The 24,635-nt window shown below is 39.7% G+C and overlaps 1 protein-coding gene across 4 annotated transcripts; it reads left to right on the top strand.

Moving 5' to 3' along the window:
* The first annotated feature begins 227 nt into the window (after positions 1–227).
* Positions 228–23,578, top strand: LOC119028844 (protein ENL-like). Of its 4 annotated transcripts, none has more exons than XM_037115216.1 (12): positions 228–451; positions 6,605–6,785; positions 7,579–7,661; positions 9,039–9,182; positions 10,805–10,930; positions 12,171–12,824; positions 13,575–13,662; positions 13,804–13,915; positions 14,695–14,794; positions 15,261–15,329; positions 16,620–16,691; positions 17,161–23,578. In XM_037115216.1, the coding sequence occupies exons 1-12, from the start codon at positions 440–442 to the stop codon at positions 17,287–17,289; spliced, it is 1,770 nt and encodes a 589-aa protein (XP_036971111.1). In that variant the 5' UTR covers positions 228–439; the 3' UTR covers positions 17,290–23,578. The 4 variants fall into 4 exon arrangements, with proteins under 4 accessions (XP_036971111.1, XP_036971109.1, XP_036971110.1 ...); XM_037115214.1 differs by having other exon boundaries at positions 230–451; positions 15,261–15,338; XM_037115215.1 differs by having other exon boundaries at positions 233–451; positions 13,572–13,662.
* Positions 23,579–24,635: the final 1,057 nt, after the last annotated feature.

Here is a 24,635-nt window from a genome sequence, read left to right as displayed (position 1 = left end):
ATTGTTGATGTTGTTGATATTTCATTTACCAGACTGATGGCAATAGCTAAGACGTGAATCTCATACAATCGAACTCCGATTAATCAATTAACATCATGTGCATTTTACAATTGAAACAGAGCTGTAGCCATTGGGACATGCTCGCTGTCACTCGAGAAAACCCCCAGAAAATGCTTTAATTGTATTTGCAGCTCAGCGTCTGCCCCGCCTCTCCCGTGCTCCGATTGGTTACTTTCAAGAGTGCTTAAATTTACGGCTCGCTGATTGGCTGAGAGAGCTTTCTGTTTTGGTTGCCTGCCAGCAGCCGTCTGGAAGGGGAGGGGAGCCGTCTGCCTTCCGCTTCTGGGCTGGATTGACACACAATGAGGAGCAGAGGCTGGGGAGACACTCCACAAACGCCGCTGTAAATAAATACAACAATCACTGAGGCCAGAAAAACATGGAGAACCAGGTACAGTGGCTTTTGTGTCTCCTTGTGGAATCTGAACTTTTCACGGAGAAAATGCCAGCAGGCTGCGCGCTGCCAGGGCAGAAATGAATCCTCTGTTCTGCTAGCCAGAAGAAAAAAAATGCTCCTGCTGCTAATGAACTCGTAGTTGTTTGGCTCTGGAGCTATGCTAGCTGGGCACTCATACATCGGTATTTACCGCTAGCTAGCTTCAGTCTACCACACCATTCAGCACCGCTGCATAGCTCTAGCCACAACCAGGCACACAAAGAGATTTACACCTGGTGTTTGTTCCGCTCTGTTGTGTTTAAAACGCACATGCACCTTGTTAAACACCACGAAGACCAATTTGAGTCGGGTTTTTGTGTAGCTAAGCTAAGCTAGTACCTACCTATGAGGAGAGTGTCGGCCGTTGGCTAAAGGCTAAGGAGCCGCTACAAGGCGCCGGGGAAAAGATTTGTCCTCTCCAGGTTGGGCTGGAGAGGCGGGGTGGTGTCTCCACTGCCAGCGGCCTGAAAGCTCACATGCAAGGCTGATTATAGACGACCATGCAACTTCTGTGATATCTTTGCATTATTAGCCGACAGTTGGTTAATGTTAAATGTTTACCACATTCAAGATTGTAGAGTAAAATGCATGTAGCATGGTGGAAAGGCACTGTGGCAAGCGTTGAACTTGATCCAGTCATGATGACCACCCATGCACTGGCGGATCTTTATAAAGAAACCAGAATGTAAAACATAATTTAATGACCTGCGTATAAACCCTTTGCTCTGGCAAGATCAAGGCTTCGCTTTTGATACTACTGCATGTATAAATCTGCACAGTTAAGATATATACCATCCTAAACAACTTCATCATTTATTTTGCAGAAAACAGAAAAGTGGGTTAACCAAATTACACATGAGCTAACTGCAAGGGAGATATTACTTCAAAGTGGGTTAGTCTCTACATGCCTGAGGTTATTCAGGACTATATTTCAGAAGGTTAGGCCACACACACCCTTGGAAAGTGTCTCAGCCACTTTCTTGGAACTAGTCCCCATTCAGTGTTGGACCCTTTGAAGTTTAACTAGAAAATGTGTGTGTTCATGCAGAGGAGGTCTTCTGCTACAAGTTAAAAGAGTTGTGTGGTTGTACTCGTGAATGTGAACTATGTGTCATGTGAAAGATTTGCATTTTGTATTCATACGTGCACATTCACAAGTTTAGTGGTACACATAGCTAAAATCATGCACCCTTGCAATGAAACAGACCTTTATAAAAGTTATGATATTTAGATCTTGTTAAACTGGTCTAGAGAGGTTTCATTGAAATGTATCATTTTGGAAGCTGTAATTTGTTCCCTGTAATTTGAACTAGATGGATCCTCACTGATAGACATGAATTTTATAACAATGATCGCTTACTTCGATACAGTACCTTGAAAAATATTTGTATTTGATCCATGTTCAATACTAGGCGGACGATATTCAGCTTTTTCTCATTATAAGAATCAATGACTATTTTTCTGTCAGATTGCCGCTCAAATGAACGAACTTTAAAATATGATACTTTGGTTCTGATGCAACATCCTCTGACACAATTTGCGGCCCACAATAATATCTGATTGGTAACATGCCACAATTATGATTTGTCAAATAGATCTAGTGGGGATGAAATAAAAAGTAGCAGAAAAAGGAAACACTCAAGCAAAGTATCTCAGAATTGTACTTAAGAACAATACTTTAGTAAATTGTACTTTATTTCATTATTGGTCGTTTTACAAACAATTTCATTTTTACAGCCAATGAAAATTGGCCCAAAATATCGGTTTTCATTATCCTTGATTTCTAATAATGGGTATCAGTATCGGCCCTGAGAAAGCCTCATCCACCAACCCCTATTGAATACCATGCGGAATAATTGTCACAACATCGAGGGCATAGATTTTTAGATATTGAAAGTTGATATAACAAGGCTTGTGTACTGTGTGTTCAGAACAACAGCATCACAGTTAATTTACCTCTTGAGGAGGTATGGCCATGTGCGTGTTACAGCAACACATGTGTCAACTCGCTGTTGGCAAGGACAGCGAAAAAAAATGCAGCTAGTACAGGGACAAAAAAAAAACCCTGCAAAAAATAAGAGTTGAAACCTTTTCAAATGTTCAAAATTGAGAAGTATTGAAATTGCAGTATTTTTTAAACATTGTCTTGTGTTGTACTGCTTTTTTTTTTAAGATAGATGGTTGTAACAAACTGGCTGTAAAGTCCATCTGTGAGAAGATGCTTCTTCCCAGTAATTTATGTTACGGCATGAAGGTAACACACTCACAAATCTTTAGGGAAGAGTTGACAAATCTCAATTTCACCTATTTGTTTTGGCCACAGATGTGCTGATGAAAAATGCAAGGCTCGAACATTAGCTTGTTGGTTGATATGGCCAGAATAAAGAGCTGAAATTGAGATTTGTCAACTTTGTCCTGAAGATTTGTGAGTGCGCTACCTTTATACCATTGGGTATGCAACAGCTGTGAGTATGTCAGATCTAGAAGAGAGTCAATTTTAGTGCAAATGTTGCATTTGAACTTATTTATTTCACATTACAGCATCAGGACAGCTGGATGATGGTTAATCATCTTCTTATGTTGTGAACAGTGAAGTAGGACCACGTCTTTGTGTGCAAATGCACGACACCTTTGCTCTTCTTTAGTCATGAGAGCTGCATGTAATGAACACAGCTTTTGGGAAGACGGGATGAGTGGTCATGCAGCTTCTCAAAATCCCCACACACTCATTCACACACCCTATTTCCAATACTCTCTTGTTTTCCTTGGGTGCTGCAGATTGGCTATTTATGACTCCCCCATCACTCTCTGGGATTGACCATTTTCCAATACAAGTAACTGTTTCATCTCTCTCTGTGTCATCTTTTTAGATATAAGGCTGGGGTGTGAGGAAGGATTTCAGTGGAATCTGTAGCACTGTGAAATCACAGCTGCTGACGTGATTGTATGTCCTCCCCTTGTAGGGAAACTTTCTGACTTTTCATTTTAATCGTTCATTAGCTGGCAGAGATTTAACATGGTCATGAGGGGTGTTATTTACAAGTCAGCTGGGAGTTCATCGTTTTAGTGGGTGCCAGCATGTCTACTAAAATTTGTATTTCCTCTCATCCTCTCAATTGGAGCTCTGTGTGTGTATGAGAAAGAGAGAGAGCATGAGCACCATCTCAATGTTCATGGCTTTGTGTTGTCTGGTTTTGTATCCTCCTGTGTTCCTTCTATTGAGGACAGAAAAAAATGTGTTGCCTGTGGTCATTTTGTCCATCTTATACTGGAAGACTTGAATGATTGAGAAACTTAACCATTATTATTTTTTTAAGTGGTGTGGTGTTTAAGTGGTGTTTTTCAGGCAGTGTGATGAGGTTCAATTGATATCCAGTTCAATCAATGTGACTTTCATTTATGTCTTTATTTTCCCTGCCTTTAGGGCTCTTTTCTGATTATTGGTAGGAATGATCGCCAGTAGCCGGTTTGATAGAGGAATTATCTTCATATTTTCATTCAGTTTGACTTTAAACATTGTTCCGTCTCATCCTGTCTGCATTTTATAGAGCTGAAATGATAATGTTAGTGGGAAATTGATAGAAAATTAATGGTTAAATTCATTGTTTAAGTACTTTTTCTTTTAAAATGCTGAACAATCACTTTCTCCAGCTTTCTCCATTTTTTTCAGTGAAAATGAAAATTGTGATGCAAAAATGATCATCAATCATAAGTCATATCGCAACATTTGTCAAAATAATCACTTTCTTTTTTTTTTTTTTACCCTATCGTGTATCCCTATTTTTGATCAATCTTGATTCCTTTGATTGGGATTGATTGAGCAGTTGTTTGCTCTGTAAGATGTGAAGAAGATAGTGAAAAATGGAGGCTTGATATCAGATCCTAAGTTGATGTCTTAAAAATGTCTTGTTTGGCCCAAAACCATAATATTAGAAGTTCACTGGCAGATAAATGAAATAAAGGTTGCTAATTCTCCCGATTGAGAAGCTGGAACCAGTGAATGTTTGGTACCTTTGCATCAAAATAGCTCCAGATTAATTACCAGCTAATCAATTAATCAACTAATTGTCTCGGCTCTAATTTTCTCCGCCTCATTTTGCCTCCTGGGCTCTCAATTTTGTGATAATTGGGAGAAATGTTTATTTTGTCCATGCTCTGAGATAATTGTTCCCTTTTGGTTTCTAATAGAGTCTTCCTCTTTGGCTCATTATCATCCTGATTTTCATGTTGTCCTTATCACATTCCTGATTTTGTGAAGTTGCCAGGGGGATGGGGGTTGTTGATGATTGGAGGGACTCCACGGCTGCTCGCTGTGGGTGTGGTGGAGTCTGGAGTTTAAGGGCATTACTGCCACAGAATGGCCGGGCGGAGTGCCAGCCAGGGGAGGTGTGTGTGTGTGTGTATGTGTGTGTTTCTGTGTGTGTGAGAGTCGGAGAGTGCCAGACCAGCTCATCTCAATCCTGTCCCCTCTAATCCCCCCACTCAGTCCCAGCTCATGAGCTGCTCTCTGTCGGGGCCAAATCCCCACATTCTTCAGTCCTCCCCTGGACATAAAGTGCCTTTCTGTCCCCTCTCGTCTCCCCCTCGTTCCCTTCTGCACTCCATCTCCATAGCCTCTTCACTTGCTCTGCCAATCACCACCGCACAGTGTCATTTGCTCGTCCTGTCGCTGTCATTGTTCTTGGCAGAGAGAAGTAGCCAACAATGTGCCCCTCTTCTGGACGAACCTTTTGAGATCAGTCAGCTCGGGCAGCTAATCACTCCCATTCCACAGGGAGCGTCCTGACACTAGTCCAGGCCAAGTGTTCAGCCTCTCCTCTTGAGTATCAAGTCCACACACTCAAAATAGAGACCCAGAGGTTTTGTTCAAGATGCAATAAGAACCAATGAATAATGGCCACTTGGTTTAATCTCACTTTATGCTTTGCTGATGTTTATTTCTCAAACAGCCTCGGTTAGCAAGGTGTTTATGAGGGACTGTGGGGGACAAACAGGTCTACTACAGGCTGTTTTCATTCATTCATCATTCATTATTGATTCATCTGTTGATTATTTTCATCATTAACTGTTTTATCTATACATCAGGTCAGTGAAAGTGTCCACTGCATGAAAGCACAGCGATTTTGTATTGTCTTGTTTTGTCTGACCAATTATCCAAAACCAAAAGATTTTTTACTAAATATTCTCAAATGTTGGCTTTTTTTTCTTTAAAACGTATATGTTTTAGGGTAATTTAATTTATAACAACCACCACCCAGGTATATTAACAGCAGCCAACCCATTTATGTGTTTTATAGGCTGCTTTTATTTATTTTTCTATCCATACACAATATGATGCCATCTGTGAGCAATTGGGTGACAATCAGCCTTTGCTCTTCCCCTAGCGTCCACTGTCAATCACACATGCTTTGCAGACACAGAGAGAAATTCATCTTTATTTTTAGAATGCGGTTTTCTGTCCACTTCTTTTTTTTGAAAATGTGACTTCTTAATTTGTGATGGTAAACAGGATATCAATATATTCTGCAGATGAAGGAATAATTCCACATTATGTTAATGGTGTTTTCCCTCATGTATATATTGGATTTCAGGTTAGATGTAATGTAATATGCTGTAAGACTTGATCTGTACCCTTATTTTATCATAGACAAGGAAACATGTATAATAAACCCACTTTTGTCTCTTTTTCTAATCTGACACATTTAATTTGTGACATAAATGCTCAGAATACATCATCGTATCTGACATATCATGCAGGTTACATGAGCATAGACTTGAGGAAAGAAGAGCTTTAAAAGTGCATATAAATCTCTGTTGCAACAAAGACCACATGCAGATTAAAGTCTAAAAGTCAACGGAAGAAGACAAAAATCTCAAGGCATTTACTTGACCTTGCTCTGCTCACCACGTCAAGATAATCAAAGACAGACAAATGTTTCCATTCTACATCTTCATCAGTATATCAATCTGAGTAAATCTGCTGCTTCTCATTGTGCCCTTGTAGTTCACTTTTAACCTATTTATGGCTTGATATATACTCCACATATCTACAGGCCTAATGTGGTCTCATACAGTATGTGACTGTTTTTTTTGTCTGCTTCTTTTCAGTGCACAGTGCAGGTGAAGCTGGAGTTGGGCCACCGAGCCCAGCTGAGGAAGAAAGTGACATCAGAAGGCTTCACCCACGACTGGATGGTGTTTGTCCGAGGGCCAGAGACCGGCGACATCCAGCACTTTGTAGAGAAGGTTGTCTTCCGCCTGCACGAGAGCTTCCCCAAACCCAAGAGAGGTAAGACAGAGATATTTCAACACACAGGGACTTTATTTTCATAGCATATGTTGCACACCAAGGTAAAGAAGTGTTAGTTGGTGTTGGCACAGACGACAATCATAGAAACTAATTTCACAAAAGTTAAGATATTGAAAACAGATATAAATTGAAGAGACTGCTTAATCAAACATATTTCACATGATTTCATGATGTTCCTGTCAAACAGGTGATAAAAATTGAGCAGGTGCTGATTACTACTCTAATTAATACTAATTAATTAATTAGTATTAATTAATATAGTATGGTAATTAATACTCTCCTAATTTTCAAATCAAGTTGAAAATGCGATTATCAACAGGGGTCAAAGTGAAGGTAAACAATCCAGACACTGGCTCAATGAACAATGCACAGTTGCATAAAATGGTGCAGTTAAATAATCTATTTTTTATTTTTCTCTCTACATTTGAAGATAAGTAAACTCACTGTCCATCTTGTCAATGCACAAACTTGTTTGAGTGCCTTTTGAAAAATCTCTTTTTCAATCATATTTTTGTACAAATTGTAAAAGTCATTTTCTCATGTTCGTCATATTGAATGAATGGCAGTATAGTAAGTAAGTAGTAAGTAGTAAGTTTCCTAACACTGTTTTGCTCCCATTATGTAACATAATTTGTTTATTTTATTTTGTGACAGCTGTTAAGGAATATTTGTTTCTCAGAATTATTTTAGTTAATCTATTTAGGTCATATGACAGTATAGCATTGTATTGGTAAGTGTAGCAATACTGTAATAATTATGTCTTTGTCTGCAGTATGCAAGGAACCTCCGTACAAAGTGGAGGAGTCAGGCTACGCAGGCTTCCTCATGCCTATTGAGGTTTACTTCAAGAACAAGGTGAGCTAGACTGTAATAAACTGTAAGCTTGTTTCCTATAAAGAACATTTTGGAGCAAAAAAATATGCTTGAATTGAAATATGTTATCCTTGAAAAATATGTGACTTTCAATATAATCTGGGGTATCATCTGTGAAATCACACTTGCAAACCAAAAATCTTTTAATATTTGAAATGAAACGGTCCCGTCATCACGTTTGTTGTCTTCTGGTATATAAATAAGTAAACATGATTAAAACACACAATCAAAGTTAATATAAACAGCTGAGAAAATAAGCAAAATAACACTATGACCAAGATAAATGTAATTTTTTAAGCTTCATAACAGATTAAGACCAAGTTTAGACTGCCTTTCTATAAACATAAAAAATCTGGGTTACTGGGGGAAAACAGGTTTTTGCAGCAGAAATGCAGCCTTGTTTACCAGGTTAATTCTTCAACTTGGCAAAAGAAAGCAGCTGTTCCTTTTACCACAATACTTCAGAAATCAGGTTATTGTCCAAAGCCAGAAATAATCAGATTACTTAAGTGCATGTATGTTTGAGTGCAGCACAGCGATGCATGTCTCTTTGGTCAGACTTACTAACACACACTCCAGTCGGTCAGTCGGAGTTATTATACGTTACATATATATTTATCATGTCTCGACTCAGCCAATCAAAATGAACAATTGTGTTAGTAAAACATTACTTTAATAGGGGACATTTCTCTCCTTAAGTGATAGAAATAAAACAAGCACACACTATTATACTGGCACCTTTAAGTCTCCATTAGTCGTTTAAAAGAATGATGAAAGACAGAAAGAACCACTTAACTCTCATTACGAGACAAGGATGGTGCTTCTGAGGTCTGTGCACATTAGTGCAGCTCCTGCAGTTCTTTATGATATTAAACCTCTGGACTGCAACCAAAAATGTTACTTCCTCCTCTTAGGTGCAATTAACTTACACACAGTGGACAAATCTGTCAAACAGATGAAGAAAATACTCAAAGGCAAGCGCAAGGAGTGTCAACATCAGCAGCCATTATTCCACCTGCTTTACAGATAGATATAATGTAAGATATTTTGTTTTACAGAGTCCCTTAGTGTGTCTAAATAGCTCTCTCACTGCTTTAATTGTCCTCTTCTCTATAGCTTCTCTCAGGAATGTTACTTGTTTCTTATCAGTGTGCCTGCTCCAGCTTTGTCCGTCTCTTTTATTGACTTCCAGGGTTATAGTTCATTCACTCAGCTCTCATCTTTTGTTGTGAAATATGCAGGTATTGAGAGGTTACGGTATGAAGGGCAGTAATGCAGTAAGACAGACATTGATTAGTTTGTGTCATATTTACTGTTACAGGAGGGTTAAAACAGTCTTTATCTGATGTCTTTCCTCAGGAGGAGCCAAAAAAGGTGTGTTTTAACTATGACCTCTTCCTTAACTTGGAGGGCAACCCACCAGTGAACCACTTGCGCTGTGAGAAGCTCACCTTCAACAACCCCACCAAAGAATTCAGGAGAAAGCTGATCAAAGCTGGAGGGGTGAGGCTGCCTGACACACTGGCTGGCTGCCAGGTTGACTGGACTGATGGCTAAATAAGTGACTTAAGTAAACAGTAGTGCTGTAATAGCAGCTGCCACATGATGTTTTTTATGAATTCTCAAATACGGGTGTGAAGTGGGAGGAAACGCTACCTCTGGAATTTTTTTAATTCCCCATTTCCCCAAGTCGGTCTAAATTATATCGTCAATGCAGAGTGTCTGCAGGTCTTGAAGGGTCTTTAACGTCATTGAATTCAGTTCCCCAAATGTCTGAAATGTTTTTGTTGGCTGTTGGGACTTAAGCACCTATAACCAACACTAAACACTGACAGGGAATTGTTGTTATGCTGGATTGTGCATACAGGTTGCTTTTCAGACCTTTTCATTATGTGTGAAAAGTCCATCCATCCATCCATCCATCCCATTCTCATGAACGCAATTTTTAAGGAACACCTTGAGGGATTTTCTTAAAATTTGGCAAAAATTAAAGGACATATTGGTTTTCAAGATCAAGTTCACTGTCACACATTTTGTGACCATTATTCAGCGCCATAACTCAAGAGATTGTGACCATGCTTTATGTTTGGTCAAATATTGAATTGGTGACACTGTTCTTGGCTGCCCACCTTGAAGCAGTTTTAATTGGTTGATTCCCCCATTGTTTTATGATGTGTACATGTTGCATTAATTCTGGTAACTTGAAAAAAATCCTATATACAGCTGGGAAGCACTGAAAAATTCAGCATGCAGCTGAAAAAATAAAACATTTTAAGAATTAGAATATTTCCTTTTTCGGATACTTATAAATTGAGGCACTAGTTACTTGGCTGATTCAGATTAATTAGAGTTTAAAGACTATGAATAGTGACATGTACTGAATATCAGCCCCAGAAATTGGCCAGGCTGGCAATTGGTCTTTCCCTATTAAAAAGTCATGCATTTAATGTCATAAAACTTAACAAAAAACAGCACATGACTCTCCAGCATAATGTAATTATCATAAAGGTTTATGACATGGTCGGCAGTTTAAATATTTTATCCTTGTTACCGAGAAATCCCATTTATTTCCATCAGTTTGCTGTGGCTGACAGCTTTTTGTGGACAAACACGTTGCTAAATCAATTGAAAAAAATCTATGTAAGATTTGATTTAAGTTACTTTAAGCTATTGAAAGATCAATCCCAATTTCCAAAACTTTCTTGCACACCATAAACTCTTAGCAACAGGTTAACATAACTTTTTCTATTTGAGCTTTCCCTGATGAAGATCTGAGGAAAAAAATGTTGTTCATACAGCTTGTTCAAGTGATGTAAAATGTGCAGGATTCTTTGTTTACTTCACAATCTGTTTTGTCAGAACCTTAATCTTTAGCTTTAACTCACAGTTAGCGGCAATCAGTTACTGGCCTTTCCTTTAAGTGCATTATTTTGTACTGATGTTTCACAACGTAGATGTGCTTGAACTCTGAGTCACGTAACTTTGACCCAAAATGTCCTTTTCCTCTATTAAAGTATGGTTCTCTCTTCAGTGAAAATGAATAAAGGCCCTGTACATTATTTAAGACTTTACAGTACATGCTTTGTGCCCAGTGGATTCCATGACTCTTGTCTCTTTGATTTCAGGTGTTGGTGGTTCCAGAGGGAGCTGAGGCCGTGTCGAGGCCCAGTCCAGACTACCCGATGCTTCCCACCATCCCCCTCTCTGCCTTCTCAGACCCCAAGAAGAGCAAGACCTCGCATGTGTCAAAGGTTGGTTACATTTAAAAAAAAAAACAAACCCACCATCTTAAGTCGTCGCCAGCATGTCAGCTTGTTCATACATTCATGGTGTCACAACTTTGATCATTACAGTCCATTTTATTGACCCGTTTTTTGGCTTGCCCTTTGCCTGCAACATCATTAAATCAGTCTTCAGAACAGGCTGACTCAGGCTTGTAATCATTCCCAGCTGTTTTTGAACATCTGTATGCATGTATGCAGAATTACTCAGCTGGCTTATCTGCCAGGAGAGGGTACATATGAGGAGAAAACAGGAAACTGATCCTGCTACAGATGAATTTGTTGCCACTGTTGACCCACACTGGTGACAATCTTCAAGTTGTCCTAATGTCTTCAGAACCTATAAATAAAATGTCCCCTTCATTTGACATAGATATACATGTCCCTTCGATCCTCATTATTATTATGACATGAGTGGGCGTTTGTTAAGCAGCAGCTTGAGGCAGCTAGAGGACTTGGCTTCATCCAGCTGTGTCCATCTGCTGACATAGAAAAAAATCACATCACACAGACACACTCGCATAGCGACTCCCTCCAGTCTTCTGGTCCCAATCCTCTGGATAAGATGCACACATGCATCCTTCACTACATTATCAATTTGTCTGCTCACCCTCAAAGTTTTATGACAAGTGAAAGTTCTCATTTCAACGCAAGAGTTTGTTGTAATGTAACTCTGGTAAAATAACAAATGGAGTCCATTGCCAGTTGACTTATGACTGTAAATCCAAATTGGCAGCTCACAGCAGGAGCAGTGTGTAATACTGTCTACATACTCAACTGCAACATAGTAGTACAGTTGTAGTACAACGTAATACTGCATACATGCATAAGCAAATGTCAGCATATTAAACACTATGCTAGTGAATATGAGAAATATTATACCTTAGCATGTTGGCTTACAGACTTTAGCATTTAGCTCAAAGCACCATTGGATATCCCCACAGAGCTGTAGACTATCAGTCTTGTTATTGCAGGTTTTTTTCTTTTTTAGACTGATCACTGAGAAAATTGTTATTTTGGCTGAAGTTCACGCTGACCGACGAGCTTAATTTTACATCTGGTTCACAGTAAATAATGTTATTACAGTACAGACTAGACTTGCCAGAGCTTGATGAGATCTTTATGCAGCTGAGCCTGTCTCCGTTTATGAAGCCTTTGGCTGAGTGCTCTCATTGTCAGTCACAGTGCTGCTGTTGTATTCTTTCTCCAGGAACCCAGCAAAGAAGGAAGTGGTGGCAGCAGCAAAGGACCCAAACCACACAAGCTGACCAAGGAGCACCGTGAACGGCCCCGAAAAGACTCTGAGAGCAAAGCCACGTCAAAAGGAGACAACGACAGAGACGGAAGCAGCAAGAGTGGCCGCGATCCTTCTTCTTCCTCGTCATTGTCTTCAAAAAAGCCGTCAGAGATCAAAGTGAAAGATGAAGTTAAGGTCTTACCCAAGGCTGCTTTCAAGGAGCCCAAACTCACCCTGAAGGAGTCGAAGATGGAGGGCATGTCCCCTAAAGGAGGGGGGGCAGGGAGCGGAGGGGGTGGTGGGGGAGGAGGAGGGGGAGGTCCCGGGGAGTCCAAAGCCCCGGGGAAACGACCCTCCACTGTTGAGTCTCCCAAACCCAGTGCGAAGAAGCAGAAGAAGGGCAGCTCAGAGGGGCCAAAGGGGCCTACCGGCGGGGCATTCACAGGGACTTCTCCTCGAGTCTCCTCCTCGTCTGCAGCCAGCCAGCCGTATGCAGAAAAGAAACCTTCCAAGGAAAAAGGTCGCTGGGCTAAAGGCAAGAATGACACACAGGAGCCGAAGGAGCCCAAGAAACCTCCAGAGTCAGAAGAGTCAAATTCGGAGGATGAAGCATCATCAAAGTCAGAGGTATGTTAACGTGAAAATGTGGAAAGAGGCAACATTTTTTGACTGTAAAAAGATTATTTTTATAATGACAAGCTGTGTAAAAATGTAATTTAAACTTTTTTTGCAATGATAATTATTATTATATATCATGTAACTGAGGGTGCAACTGAAGACTGTGTTTATGATGGCTAAATCAAACACTTTTTTCTTTTTTTAATCTATTGATTAATTCATTTAATTTTATTTATAGAATATTTGAAAATAGTACAGATGTCTGGTTTGGTTTGACCATAAGTCCAATCTCAAAAAAGAGATACTGAATTTACTTTCACACAAGATGAGGGAAAAGTTACAAAACCTCACAAATGAGGAACTAGACAATGTTTTTATTTTGTTTTTGTTTTGTTTCGTTTTGCTCGATGTATCAGTTAATCTACGTATCAATTCCCTGTTGTACTTTCTAATTTGTATATTTTCCACTTTGTTACACAGCTGCATTTACGAATGAAAGTTTTTAATAATTTGACCTAAATTGTTGATATTGACTGTCCATGAATGTCAGAAGAAAGGAGTTACTTCAGAACTCAAAAACAGCACATTAATCACCTCATGAGTTGGATTCTGACTCAGACTTATCAGGACATTCTCTCTCTCTCGCGCTCTCGCTGTGTCTCTCTCTCTCTCTCTCTCTCTCTCTCTCTCTCTCTCTCTCTCGCTCTCTCGCTCTCTCTCGCTTCTCTTTTTTGTCTGTTGTTTGGTGTCCTACAGCAGTCAGCCCCTTCGAGTCCCTCAAACTCCAGTTCAAGCTCTGACTCCAGTTCAGATTCAGACTTTGAGCCTGGACAGAAACAAGGGCAAGGTAGAGTCCATTCACCTTCTTTCACCGAAGATAATTTTATGTAATGGTTGAAACGTGTAATTTGGGTATGTTAAAAGTTTGCTTGAGTTACAAGGGTCAGGTCAGTGTTGTAGTTTGAGTGATGCTGTTGTCCTCTCCCAGGTCCCCTCCGGTCCATGGTGGAGGAGATCCAGTCAGAAGAGTCAGACGATGACGACAGCAGCTCAGAGGAGGAGACGCCCATCAAGACCAACCCCCCCAACCGGGACTCTCGGTTAGTCTCCCTAAATTCACGACTACATCTCTAATCTGTAGATTTCAGGATTAATTGATAAGAAGTTTGGTCTGTAAAATGTCCAAAGATGGTGAAAAGTGTTCCTCAAAGTTCAAGATATCATCCTAAAATGTCTTGGTTTGAAAATAATCACATTTTAGAATCTAGGTTACGAGAATTTTGACATTTTCACAAGTATTCAAACTGATCAATCGGTTATCAAAATAGTTGTCTATTCATTTAATAGCTGACAACTAATCAGTTTATTGTTGCGGCTCTAATGTGATGTTTTCCTCTTCTTTTATCTTTCGTCTCTGTAAGTGGATGTTTATGTCACATGCTCCTTTTCTACCTCAGCATATTTTGATTTTTTCTGTTGTTTTTATTTCCAGCATGTACAGTCAGTTTTTTTTATGCATACATTTCAAAATTGATATAAACAGCTGACTGGAAGTTTTGGTTTGCATCAGTATTATTAAACATTTATAGAATTAGTAGCACTATAGTTCAAATGGCTTTTAATACACAATCTGACATGCCTCAGATCTGATGTTGTACAGACCAGCAGAGATTGCCTCAGAGATTTTGATAGACTACCTTGGACAATGTGACATGCAGTCAGAGACACAGTTCTGTGTCTCTTTTTAATATTACTTCCCCTTTTTGTTCTTTACATAATTGTCTCCTTCAACAAATGAACCAAAATGAACCAAAAACAATGTGTTCTGTCTGTCAGTCTGTGTGCGACTGACCTCTGACCTCACCCTGTCCCCTGACAGACTCAGCCTGGACAGCGAGAGTGACAGCAGTGACGGCTCGCACAGCCCCAGTCGAGACCCCGCCCCGCCCCCACAGAAACACAACTCCTCCAACAACAAAGTGAGTCATGCAGGCTGAGTCAGAGCGCGGTGGGCTGATTACTGATTCAGGCCTCATTTATTCTTAACAATGTTATTTTATATTTTTAATCATGCGTTGTGTCTGTTCTTTAGGATAATCCTTCCTCCTAATCTTATTTTGTGTGTTTGTGTGGTATGTTTAGAAAACATGGCTTAAAAACACATTGATGAGTAAAATTGTCAAAATAATATTGCCAGAAGAGTGTGAGGCAGTAGTCTAGACAGATATGACTCGCTTGAATTTTACTACATGCCATATTTTTAATGTCTTGCTTCCAGAATAGCCTAAAGACTTTCAGCAGACAGAAATTTCATCTTAATTAAATCCAATCACTGTCCCAGATCTCCTCAAGCCATTGTGTCTCATCTCTGTATCATCTCTCTCTTAAATTTCTCTCCCCTTTCCCTCTTTTTTTTTCTCTCTCTCTCCAATATGTTTTCTGCAGGTTTCTGGCAGAAAGAGTCCAGATTCCTCATTTCGCTCAGAGAAGGTGTTGAAGAAGGGATACGACAAGGTAGGAAGGGTAAATCAAACTTTTTATGCTTTAACTCTCACCCACACATACACATTCAATGTTTCTGTCAATATTCAATGAATTCAATATGGAGTGATGGCCAGTGAATTGACCCAGATGTGCAGACAGTAGACAGTCTCTGGCCTTTGAACCCTTGAAAATAAATCTCTTCTTTCTTCTTTGTAACAAGATGATTCATGTAGTGATAAAACTCTGGCAAACAGGTTCCATTTCTATTTCTCCCTTCACATTAAAACATGTGCTCAGTTTTATGGATTCTGTTAAGACATGAGGAAAAAGGTTGAATCCCACGGTGATTAAATGAAAAGGAAGACGTCTACTTCAATATGTAGTTTCAATCAAATAGTCCCAGGTTTTAAAAAATGTTTTCTGAGCACCAGTGTCTTTTTTTAAGTCTGAGGAGCCAGCATCTGCAGCAGCAGGCGGCCATCAGCAGCCAAAGCTGCTGATGAAGTCACCATCACTCTTTTGCTTTTTCCCAGCCTGGCCATGATATTCACCCTGTTCCACGGATCATTTGAACAAAAATTCAAGCTCAATGAAAGAGACATTGTTTAATATCGCAGTGACAAGATTAATTGTGATAATACTTACTCTACTCTTCTAATGATCCCCAGCCAACGTGTTAACTGACCTCACAGTTGCCATGTAATTGACACCAACAAATCTATCATCAACTAGCTGGGCTGCATCTGTTTAGCCAAATGGTGTGAATGCACAACAAGAATTTGTCTTATTTATTACGTGTCAGGCCGTTGTTTGCAATGCGCTTACTCTGCGTGCTCACATCAAGAAGATGACCAAAATATGTTTTATAGATTAGCAATAATTGAAAGTAGTGCATAATTCTTTCAAAGTACTTAAACCGATATCATCTTAATCTATCCTGGCATACCAAATGTTGTTTAATTAACATTTGTTTTCTGGTCCTCTGCTGTTACTGACAAACTAAGATTACAGTAAGCAACCTTACCTTTATCTTTGATTTTTACACCTTCTACGGATTTGATTCCAAAAAGCGCCCAGACATTACTTCAAAGATGTTTTGGTGTCATGATTATCTGGTCAGCAAGGTTTGCTAGTTTTCTCTCTAATTAGGGCAACATTACCCCCATCTAAAAAAAAAATTTATGTTCGTACTGAAGTGTTTTTTGTTGATTTTTTTTTTTTTTTTTTTTACAAAGGAACATCCCTGTGAGTCTCTCTTGCCTTGAATAAAGACATTTACCTTGTATACTAAACCGACCATGTTCATGGTCCTCTCTACAGGCCTACACAGAAGAGTTAGTGGACCTCCATCGCAGACTGATGGCTTTAAGGGAGCGTAACGTCCTGCAGCAGGTGTGTGTTCATGCCATGGTCTCCCATGTTGATAAACTGGAATACTGGCATGAAAAGACAATGAAAGTGTTGACGATCAGCATGAATAGTTTCAGCATGAATAATGTGACCTAAAGGATAAAGTTAACACATTTCATTGGAAGTTTTTTCTCTTGCATGATGTAGGTAATAATGTCATATAATATGTAATATCATCACACAACAAATGTCGTCATATCACAGAGCTTGGAGTGGAAGCACTGAAAAATGTGGTATTATCATGATAAAAATGTTTAGGATTGATTGAAGGTCTGATTATGAAACACATATTGAATTGTGCTGTATGTGTATCAAAAAATGAGACTTGGTGAACCATGGCAGCATCTTTTTAAATACTTATGTCTGTTTTTTTTTTTTGTTTTTTTTTATTGAGTAAAGTGATCTGAAGGAAAATAAAAGGTAAATGATGAATTGATCTCTCCTCTGTCAGATCGTCAACCTGATTGAAGAGACGGGCCACTTCAACGTGACCAACACCACCTTTGACTTTGACCTCTTTTCACTGGACGAGTCCACCGTCCGCAAACTACAGAGCTACCTGGAGGCGACGGCCACGTGACAGGAAGCTGGCGTGGGGAAACCGGCGTGCGGATGGCAGCGCGGAGGTAGACTCGCCACCACGTCTCCTCTCTTTTAAGGAGGGGGCAAACAGCCACATCTGTCGCAGCCGTCTCACAGGCCTGACTGAACCGTCGAACAACTACCACACAAACAGAAACACTCGAACAAAACACAAGCACACATGAAGACACACCACCTTCAGGTGACGCTGGGGAGGAGACTGAAGGAGGAGGTGTGGAAGGGAGGGGTGGGAGAAAACTCCATCTACAGTCAGGATTTTCACTACACATCTTTTTTTTTTCTGTCTGTGCAGAGCTGTGGAATGCACCCCACACCCCCTCCTTCACCCCCCTGCACTCATATTGCTCTCGCCTTTGCAAAGCCAATACTCCCCCCCCTCCCTCCCATTTCCTCCCCCTTCACACGCACACTCCTTACTTGGCAGAACGCTCCAGTTCCCTTCCCCCTGCTGTCAGCTGGAGCTCATTTCTCTCCCGACATACTGTTGAGTCGTGTGTGTGTTGACTGTGCATGTGTGTGTTTGTGTGTGTGTGTGTGTGTGCATGCGGGCGCTGCTGAGGTTTAAGAGGAGATGTTGTCTCTGTGGTTACCGACTTCTCTTTGTTCATGGAGCTTGAGCCCAGTTTCGAGACAGTGTCCCTCCTATACCGCACACATGAGAAGGAGACAGATTCAGGTAATACTTGACTTCAAACCCCCACATTTAGCATTTTCAAACAATATACAAACATAGAATTAATGTTTTATGACACATCATAATGTAGTTGTAAGCAGTGATTGTGTGATATTTGATTTTAAATGTATATGTCAATGACTCCTGTGGGCACACACGTGTGGAGACTGGTTTTACGAGCAGATAATGATTGACAATTAGGGCTGCAACTAACAGTTATTTTCATTTGGTTTAACAGTGTCTTAAAATTGTGAAAAAATGCTTGTCACAGTCTCCCAGAGCCCAAAATTATGCCTTCAGAGTGCACCTTTTGTCCAACCAACTGTCCAGATACTCCTCATTAATCATCATACATGACAAAGAGAAGCAGAAAATCCTTACAATTAAGAAACTGGAACCAGCAAATGTTTGACATTTTTGCTTAAAAAATAACAAAAAAACAGTTAATTGATTACCAAAATAGTTTGCATTTAATCGTCTTTTGATCGATAAATCGACTAATGGTTGCAGCTCTAATGACAATAGTGTTGAAACACTGTTGTTATAATATAAAGTATGTCTTACTTGGATAAATGTTGACAAACACTGTACTGTTAAAGGGGCAATATATAAGAATTTCAGATGAAGATGTTGAGGGGGCACTATGTAGTTGTGAAGAAGAAATTCAAAGTCAGAATTTTGATATTTATAATATGAACAAGGTAATGATACAAAATCTGAAATATGTATCTTTCCATAACTGAATAAAAAGCTAGAGAGGTGGCAGGGTCCACCAAATAGTTTTCACATCACGCTACAATCTGCTCACATTTGATGGGTTAGTACATGTAAATTGAAATTGTTGTTTAATTGCTATTAAGAGCCACCATTAAAAAAACAAAACAAAAAAAAAATCTAAGAAATTCTTATACAGGTGTGTACAACAAATACTTATTGTTCACCGTACTTATAAATGCTAGATAGGGGGGTTAAAGTCGTATCCAGCACGTTTGTCCTTACACTCAACACTGTACATGATGACACTGAGATGTATGCTGTGTGTGTGTGTGTGTGTGTGTCTCTCTGTGTGTGAGACTGTGTTATGGATGAGATTTCTCTGTTTTCTGAACATTTGAAAACACATGTTCTGTTGAGTTTCCCCCTCTACTTCCTCGCACTGAAAGCTGAGCCTTGACCTCCTACCAACAGCTCCCCCCTTCCCACTGAATCCCCCTCATCCTCTACACCCTCCTCTTTCTTCATCTCCCTTATTCCCATGTTGGCGTGCATGAAAGGGCTCGACTGCTCGCGGCCAGAGCAGTGGAGGATCACTCCTGAATTGCCTTCTAAGTGGTGGGTAGGGTAGGGTGGGGTGGGGGTTAAAAAAAATAAAAATAAATAAAGCCGTGAAAAAGTAGCCATACTTGTCTCCCAGTATCCAAAAATAAGGAAAAAGAAAAATAGGGGCCACGCTTTTTTACATTTTATTTTTCTACAAGTGCATTTTGTGTATTTATTCCCAGATTGCGGTTAAGATAACCTGTGAGCTATGAATGTATATCGCTTTTACTTTTCTACGGCTAGCAACAGCCCCACTCTAGTGCCTTTTTCTGCGACTTGCAGTGTGAGGGGGGGGTGTGCGCTCTGTTAGCCATCGTCACACAGATTGAACCCCCCCAAAATACCCCCCTTTGGGGAAACAAGTGTTAATAGGGATGCCTGAATATCCAGTATTGTCTTAATGGCTTCCATCCCTGCTTCTCCTTCTCCGGTGTCTTTGTAGGCTGTTGCCATTTTGTCATTTCTCCTCTAGAAGTTTTAATACCACTGTTTCTCACCGATGGTGGTCCTGTTTTTATGTTCCTGCTTTCTGAGATTAGGTTCAGTGTTTTAAAGAGGAATCGTCAGGTGACTGTGTGGTAGTTACTCACATTAATTAGCTCCTGTAGTAACAGTTGCTTCAGCTGTGTTGTGCATTTTGTCTCATTGAATAGGGTCGGTGTTCCCTCTTCAATTATTAGTACTAGCTTCGGAGCGTTTGATACCAAGTTACCAGGCACTTGAAGGGCATCAACGAAGGGCATGTAGGCAGAAAAATAAGCTAAAGAAAACGCTCCTTGTGTTTCCATTCACTCAATATTTAAAATGTATTTCTAAGAGACCTGAATCATGAAGCAAGACTATGACAGATAACTAACCCATGCTGACTGGTTTCACAAAGCTGGCTCACTTGACCCATTTTACATTGTTTAAAGGCCCATCCACACCAAAATATTGGCAAATTGTCCACACAACAACTGTAGCTTTAACTTATTCTTTAATTGTTACGGTTAAGTCTATATATACTCAGCACCTCGACACATAAAACTTGTGAGATGTTCTGCTGCACACAGCGAACAAATGGCATGAGATGAAGCAAGAGTTTCTGCTGTGTAGTATTTTAGATATCATGCTTTGTCACACGTTGTAGCCACTTTTCCAAAGAAATTAATGTAGCCTATTTAAATTGTCGTTCAATATAGAGCAAAGTCGAAATCGAAAGTTCAATTGACAGAAACATATTGCTCACAATTTAAAAGTGATTTTTCATCCAAACATGGCAGAAGATTAACATAGCTGCCTTTCAAAATATGGACATTTACTGTTTTTCTCTGTTTTGTATTAGATTAAACTGATTTAACTCAAGACATGAAAACATCACCTGACAATTGGTTGAACAAACAATTAATAGATTAACTCACTATCCACATCTGTAGTTGCAGCCCTAGTTCAATAATTAGTGAGTTGGTTGACTTGGTTAGGTTGACTTCACCAAAATTAAGTGTGAAGTTGCTGTTGCTATGGTTACATGCAGTTTGATAAACCATGTGCACTGATTCATAACAACTTAACTGTTGACCGGACTTTATTTTGGATATATAAACTTGTTTGAATGGATGCTTGGCAGCCAATCAGAGCTTTCCCTTCTGTAGCGATGAAATAATGAGCAATAATTAAAGATTTCCTTTCCTGTGCACATTAACCCTTAGTGTTCCTTTTACAGTCAGGTTCTGTAATTGTTCATCAAGACACTGAAGCATTATATCAATAATCACGTTTTTCACACTTTAGCATGGTAATAATAATACTGGCCAATGTTATGTGAGTATTGCATTATGTCACCATTATTATGTACTTTTTATGTTTATATATGTAGATATTGTTTACTGTATTTTGCCTACTGGTCTTGATCTTTTCAATATTTTTTTTAACTGACTTTTACCTTTTGCTGCTGCACTGACAAAATTCCCCTCGGAGAGATCAGCAGTTTCCTCCTCCAGTTATTAGTGCACTTTTTTAAAATGTAAACAAACATCCACCCACTTTGGTAAATTGTGGGTTAACAGAGCCAAGAGGCAGCTTTGTGAGACCTGAACACTCAAAGAAAGCCCGACTGAGGTGAACTTGCTTCTTGATTCAGGCCCCTGGTGTGTTAGTTCCTGTGGCCCCTCTAGGCCCCACACACACATACACACACACACGCGCCAACCCACTGTGGTTCAAACCTTCAATGAGCGTTTCCCTCCCTCACTCCCTCCTCCGTTTTCCTCCTGCCGACTGTGTTTTTATTCTGACGCTTCAATAGCTTTAATGGTTCGCTCTGTTTTTCTGTTGCCTGCCTGGCTCTGAGACTTGTACACACTCCCTCTGCCCTTATTGTAAATGCCGCCTGAGCACAGAAAATGTGTCTCGAACGAAAAAAAACAAGAAGAAGAATAACCAGGATCCCTGCCGCCTTACGTGCCCTGCAGTAACCCCCTCCTGCCCTCACTTCTTCCCCCGTCCCACCCTCATTTTCTCTAGGTGTGCCTCCGTCAACAGAACTTCAGGCCGTGATTACTGAGAATGAACTTTGAAACTGTGTGAGTGACGTTTGTGCATCTGCGAGTATGTTTGTCAGCGATGGGAGAGATTTAAAAACCAACCTTCCTGTCCTCTCTGTGCATCAATGTGGGAACTTTAAAGTCCTAGTTCATGAACTCTGACCTTTGACCAGGCACTCATTCAGTCCCTTGTTGTGGTGGTTGAGAGGGGAGGTTACGTGGGGACTCGAGAGAAGCCCCACTGTCTACCAACAGTCAATGTTTTATTTATGGACCTCTGCACTTTTGGCTGTGATGACTTCAGTACTTAAGTAGTTACCTAAACTGTATTTTTAAGGATTTTATACAATATTTACATGCAATACAATATGAATTGATTTTCTTTTCCTTGCCAACCTTTTTTTCTGTCTGTTTCTTATTTAATTGTCCTTATTTTGGCATGATTTGTTGCTATTATTCACAGGCAAACTTGCCAGTTGGATCTATTTCAGGCAGAAAATGTTATGGGGATGTTCCCTGTATGTTTTTTGTGTGTCATGATTCTGATGACAGCTGAAACACCAAGGAGCAGGTGTTGGAAAATATTTGCAGGATGAGCTAAACTTTGATATCACCCTCTGCTTCCAGTCGGAATAACTGGACCAGAACGGAGACGAGAGGAGTTTTGTTCAGGGAACTGAACTATCGAGCTAAAATATTTGTTTTCCATGTCGTCCACTTATGATTTGAGTTTCTCTTTTCGACTCATTCATAGACGTCTGTACCCAAATGCCTAATTTTATTGTGTTATGATAACTTGAGCCTGATGAAACACATCATAGGAAACAATTGAGTTGCGAAGTGGAATGGTAGATGGTTCCAGAAGTAATAGTGTCGATCACTTTTCCCCTTTTGGCAGACAGCTGCAGATATTCTTCATTTTTGAACAGCATTAAACTCTAGATTTAATTATGCAAATTGAAACTTCCAATCACCAAATGTAAAATTCTTTGTTACATTATGTGGGAGAGTCATTGTGTTTCAGCAAAATTGATGATATGAATGAAAATGAAAATGGGAATAGGCTGCTATCAAGTGTAACTTTTAAAGAAACAGGAGTAAATATGCTTGGCCGGCCTATCTGGCCTTCATGCAGTGCTTATTTTGGTTTTCTGGTTTGCTTTAAAGGAGAAAAACCACTTTCGGAACCATCGTAGCTTCGCCACTTCGCAACTGTGAGGAGGTCTGTGGGAGTGGAGCATTTCAGCTGAGACTATTATATATATTAAGTGTATAATACAGCAAAGGTAGAATATCTACTGTGTGGATCTTTGAGCAGATGAGGAAAGATTTAGAGCAAAATGGTTCCTTGAAAATACGTGGAGGGGGGTGGGACGGGGCATGTGCAGACGGGATGTTCCTGTGTCAGTGGTCGTCATAATGTGTCTGTGACAAGGGGACAGGGTTGCCTGTATTTATAAAAGGTTTGATTTTTTTTTTTTTTTTTTTTTTTAACTGGGGGTAAAAGGGGGGTGGGGGGAGGTGGAGTCCCAAATGTGTTCCATGTATGTGGTCCAAGCTGCAAAATGATGGGCAGAACAAATGAACTGGATGGCAGAACAATTTGGTTTTTCTGACAATAAAAACTTGGCATTACCATGCCACCATGTGGCCATATGATGCAAGTTGTTAACAAGGACGAAACACGTTATTTTAATGTTATTTTTTATTTTGAAATCATATTATTAATAAAGTCATTAAGTACTGTTGTCCCCGCGTGTCCGCTCATTGACCGCTGTGTGACCTGGTCATGGCTGTGTGAAGGGTTCATGTAAGGTTCATGTGATGGTCAATGCAGTCTGCGGGGTTAAAAGGGCAAGCAGCCGGCCGGGTAATAATGCTCATGATGCATTGACCATCTATCGAGGAAATGTCACCACAGGGACGGACGTTTATTGGCAGAGGCTCGATCAATAAATTGTTCTCTATGACAAACTTAGTGTGGGAACCGTGAGGCAGTTTAACCTCCAGTATTAACTGTTCACTGTTTGACACAAATAATTCAGTATTATATGTTACAACAGTTACAGTAGAGTGGTGAGGTGATAGAAAACTTTTAATGCTGAGGCAACTTTCCCTTTATCTCTGTGTGAGATTGTTTTCTATAAGCACTTCCTCAGTTCACCTTATTGAAAACTTAATACTCCAGATGTATCTATTTTTAAATCAAAGCACATACAATTTCATTATTTAGTCATCAGATAATTAACAACAATTTTCATTATTAAATAGTTGCTTAGTGTCTTAAGTATTTTTTTAAAGGCACATTTCTGGTTCCAGCTTCTATAGTGAATATGTGTTGGTTCTTTTGTCCTCTGTGGAATTGAATATCTTCAAGGTTTTGAGTGTAATTCAGAAAAACAAGCAATCTCAGGAAAATGAATGGATAATTATGTAATTCCTCTCCATTAATAGGCAATATAATTGATTAATGAATTTAATTATCATCAGATGGTAGCTCCATTTAATTTCCATCAACATCATAACCTGTACATTTGACCTAACAGATCACTGTGGGGTGACCGTCGTACAGCGACTCAGTGAATCAAAACAAACGAAAAAAGGGGGAAAAAAAGAAAAGGCATTCCCACAATTGGCTGGTGCCATTAAAAACTCCTCTTTTACGCCAAATGATATGATAAGAAACTAAGAATAATGAAAATGTTATATAAATAACTTAACTATTTAATTGTAAAAAGCAAATGCAGTTATGTAAAACAGATTCCACGTCACGTGACTGGAATTAACTAGAATAATAATTTTAAAAAA

Source organism: Acanthopagrus latus, chromosome 11 (assembly GCF_904848185.1).
Source record: "Acanthopagrus latus isolate v.2019 chromosome 11, fAcaLat1.1, whole genome shotgun sequence".
Classification (NCBI taxonomy): domain Eukaryota; kingdom Metazoa; phylum Chordata; class Actinopteri; order Spariformes; family Sparidae; genus Acanthopagrus; species Acanthopagrus latus.
Note: the sequence above shows the minus strand (reverse complement) of the source record. Positions and strands in the feature narration are given on the sequence as shown.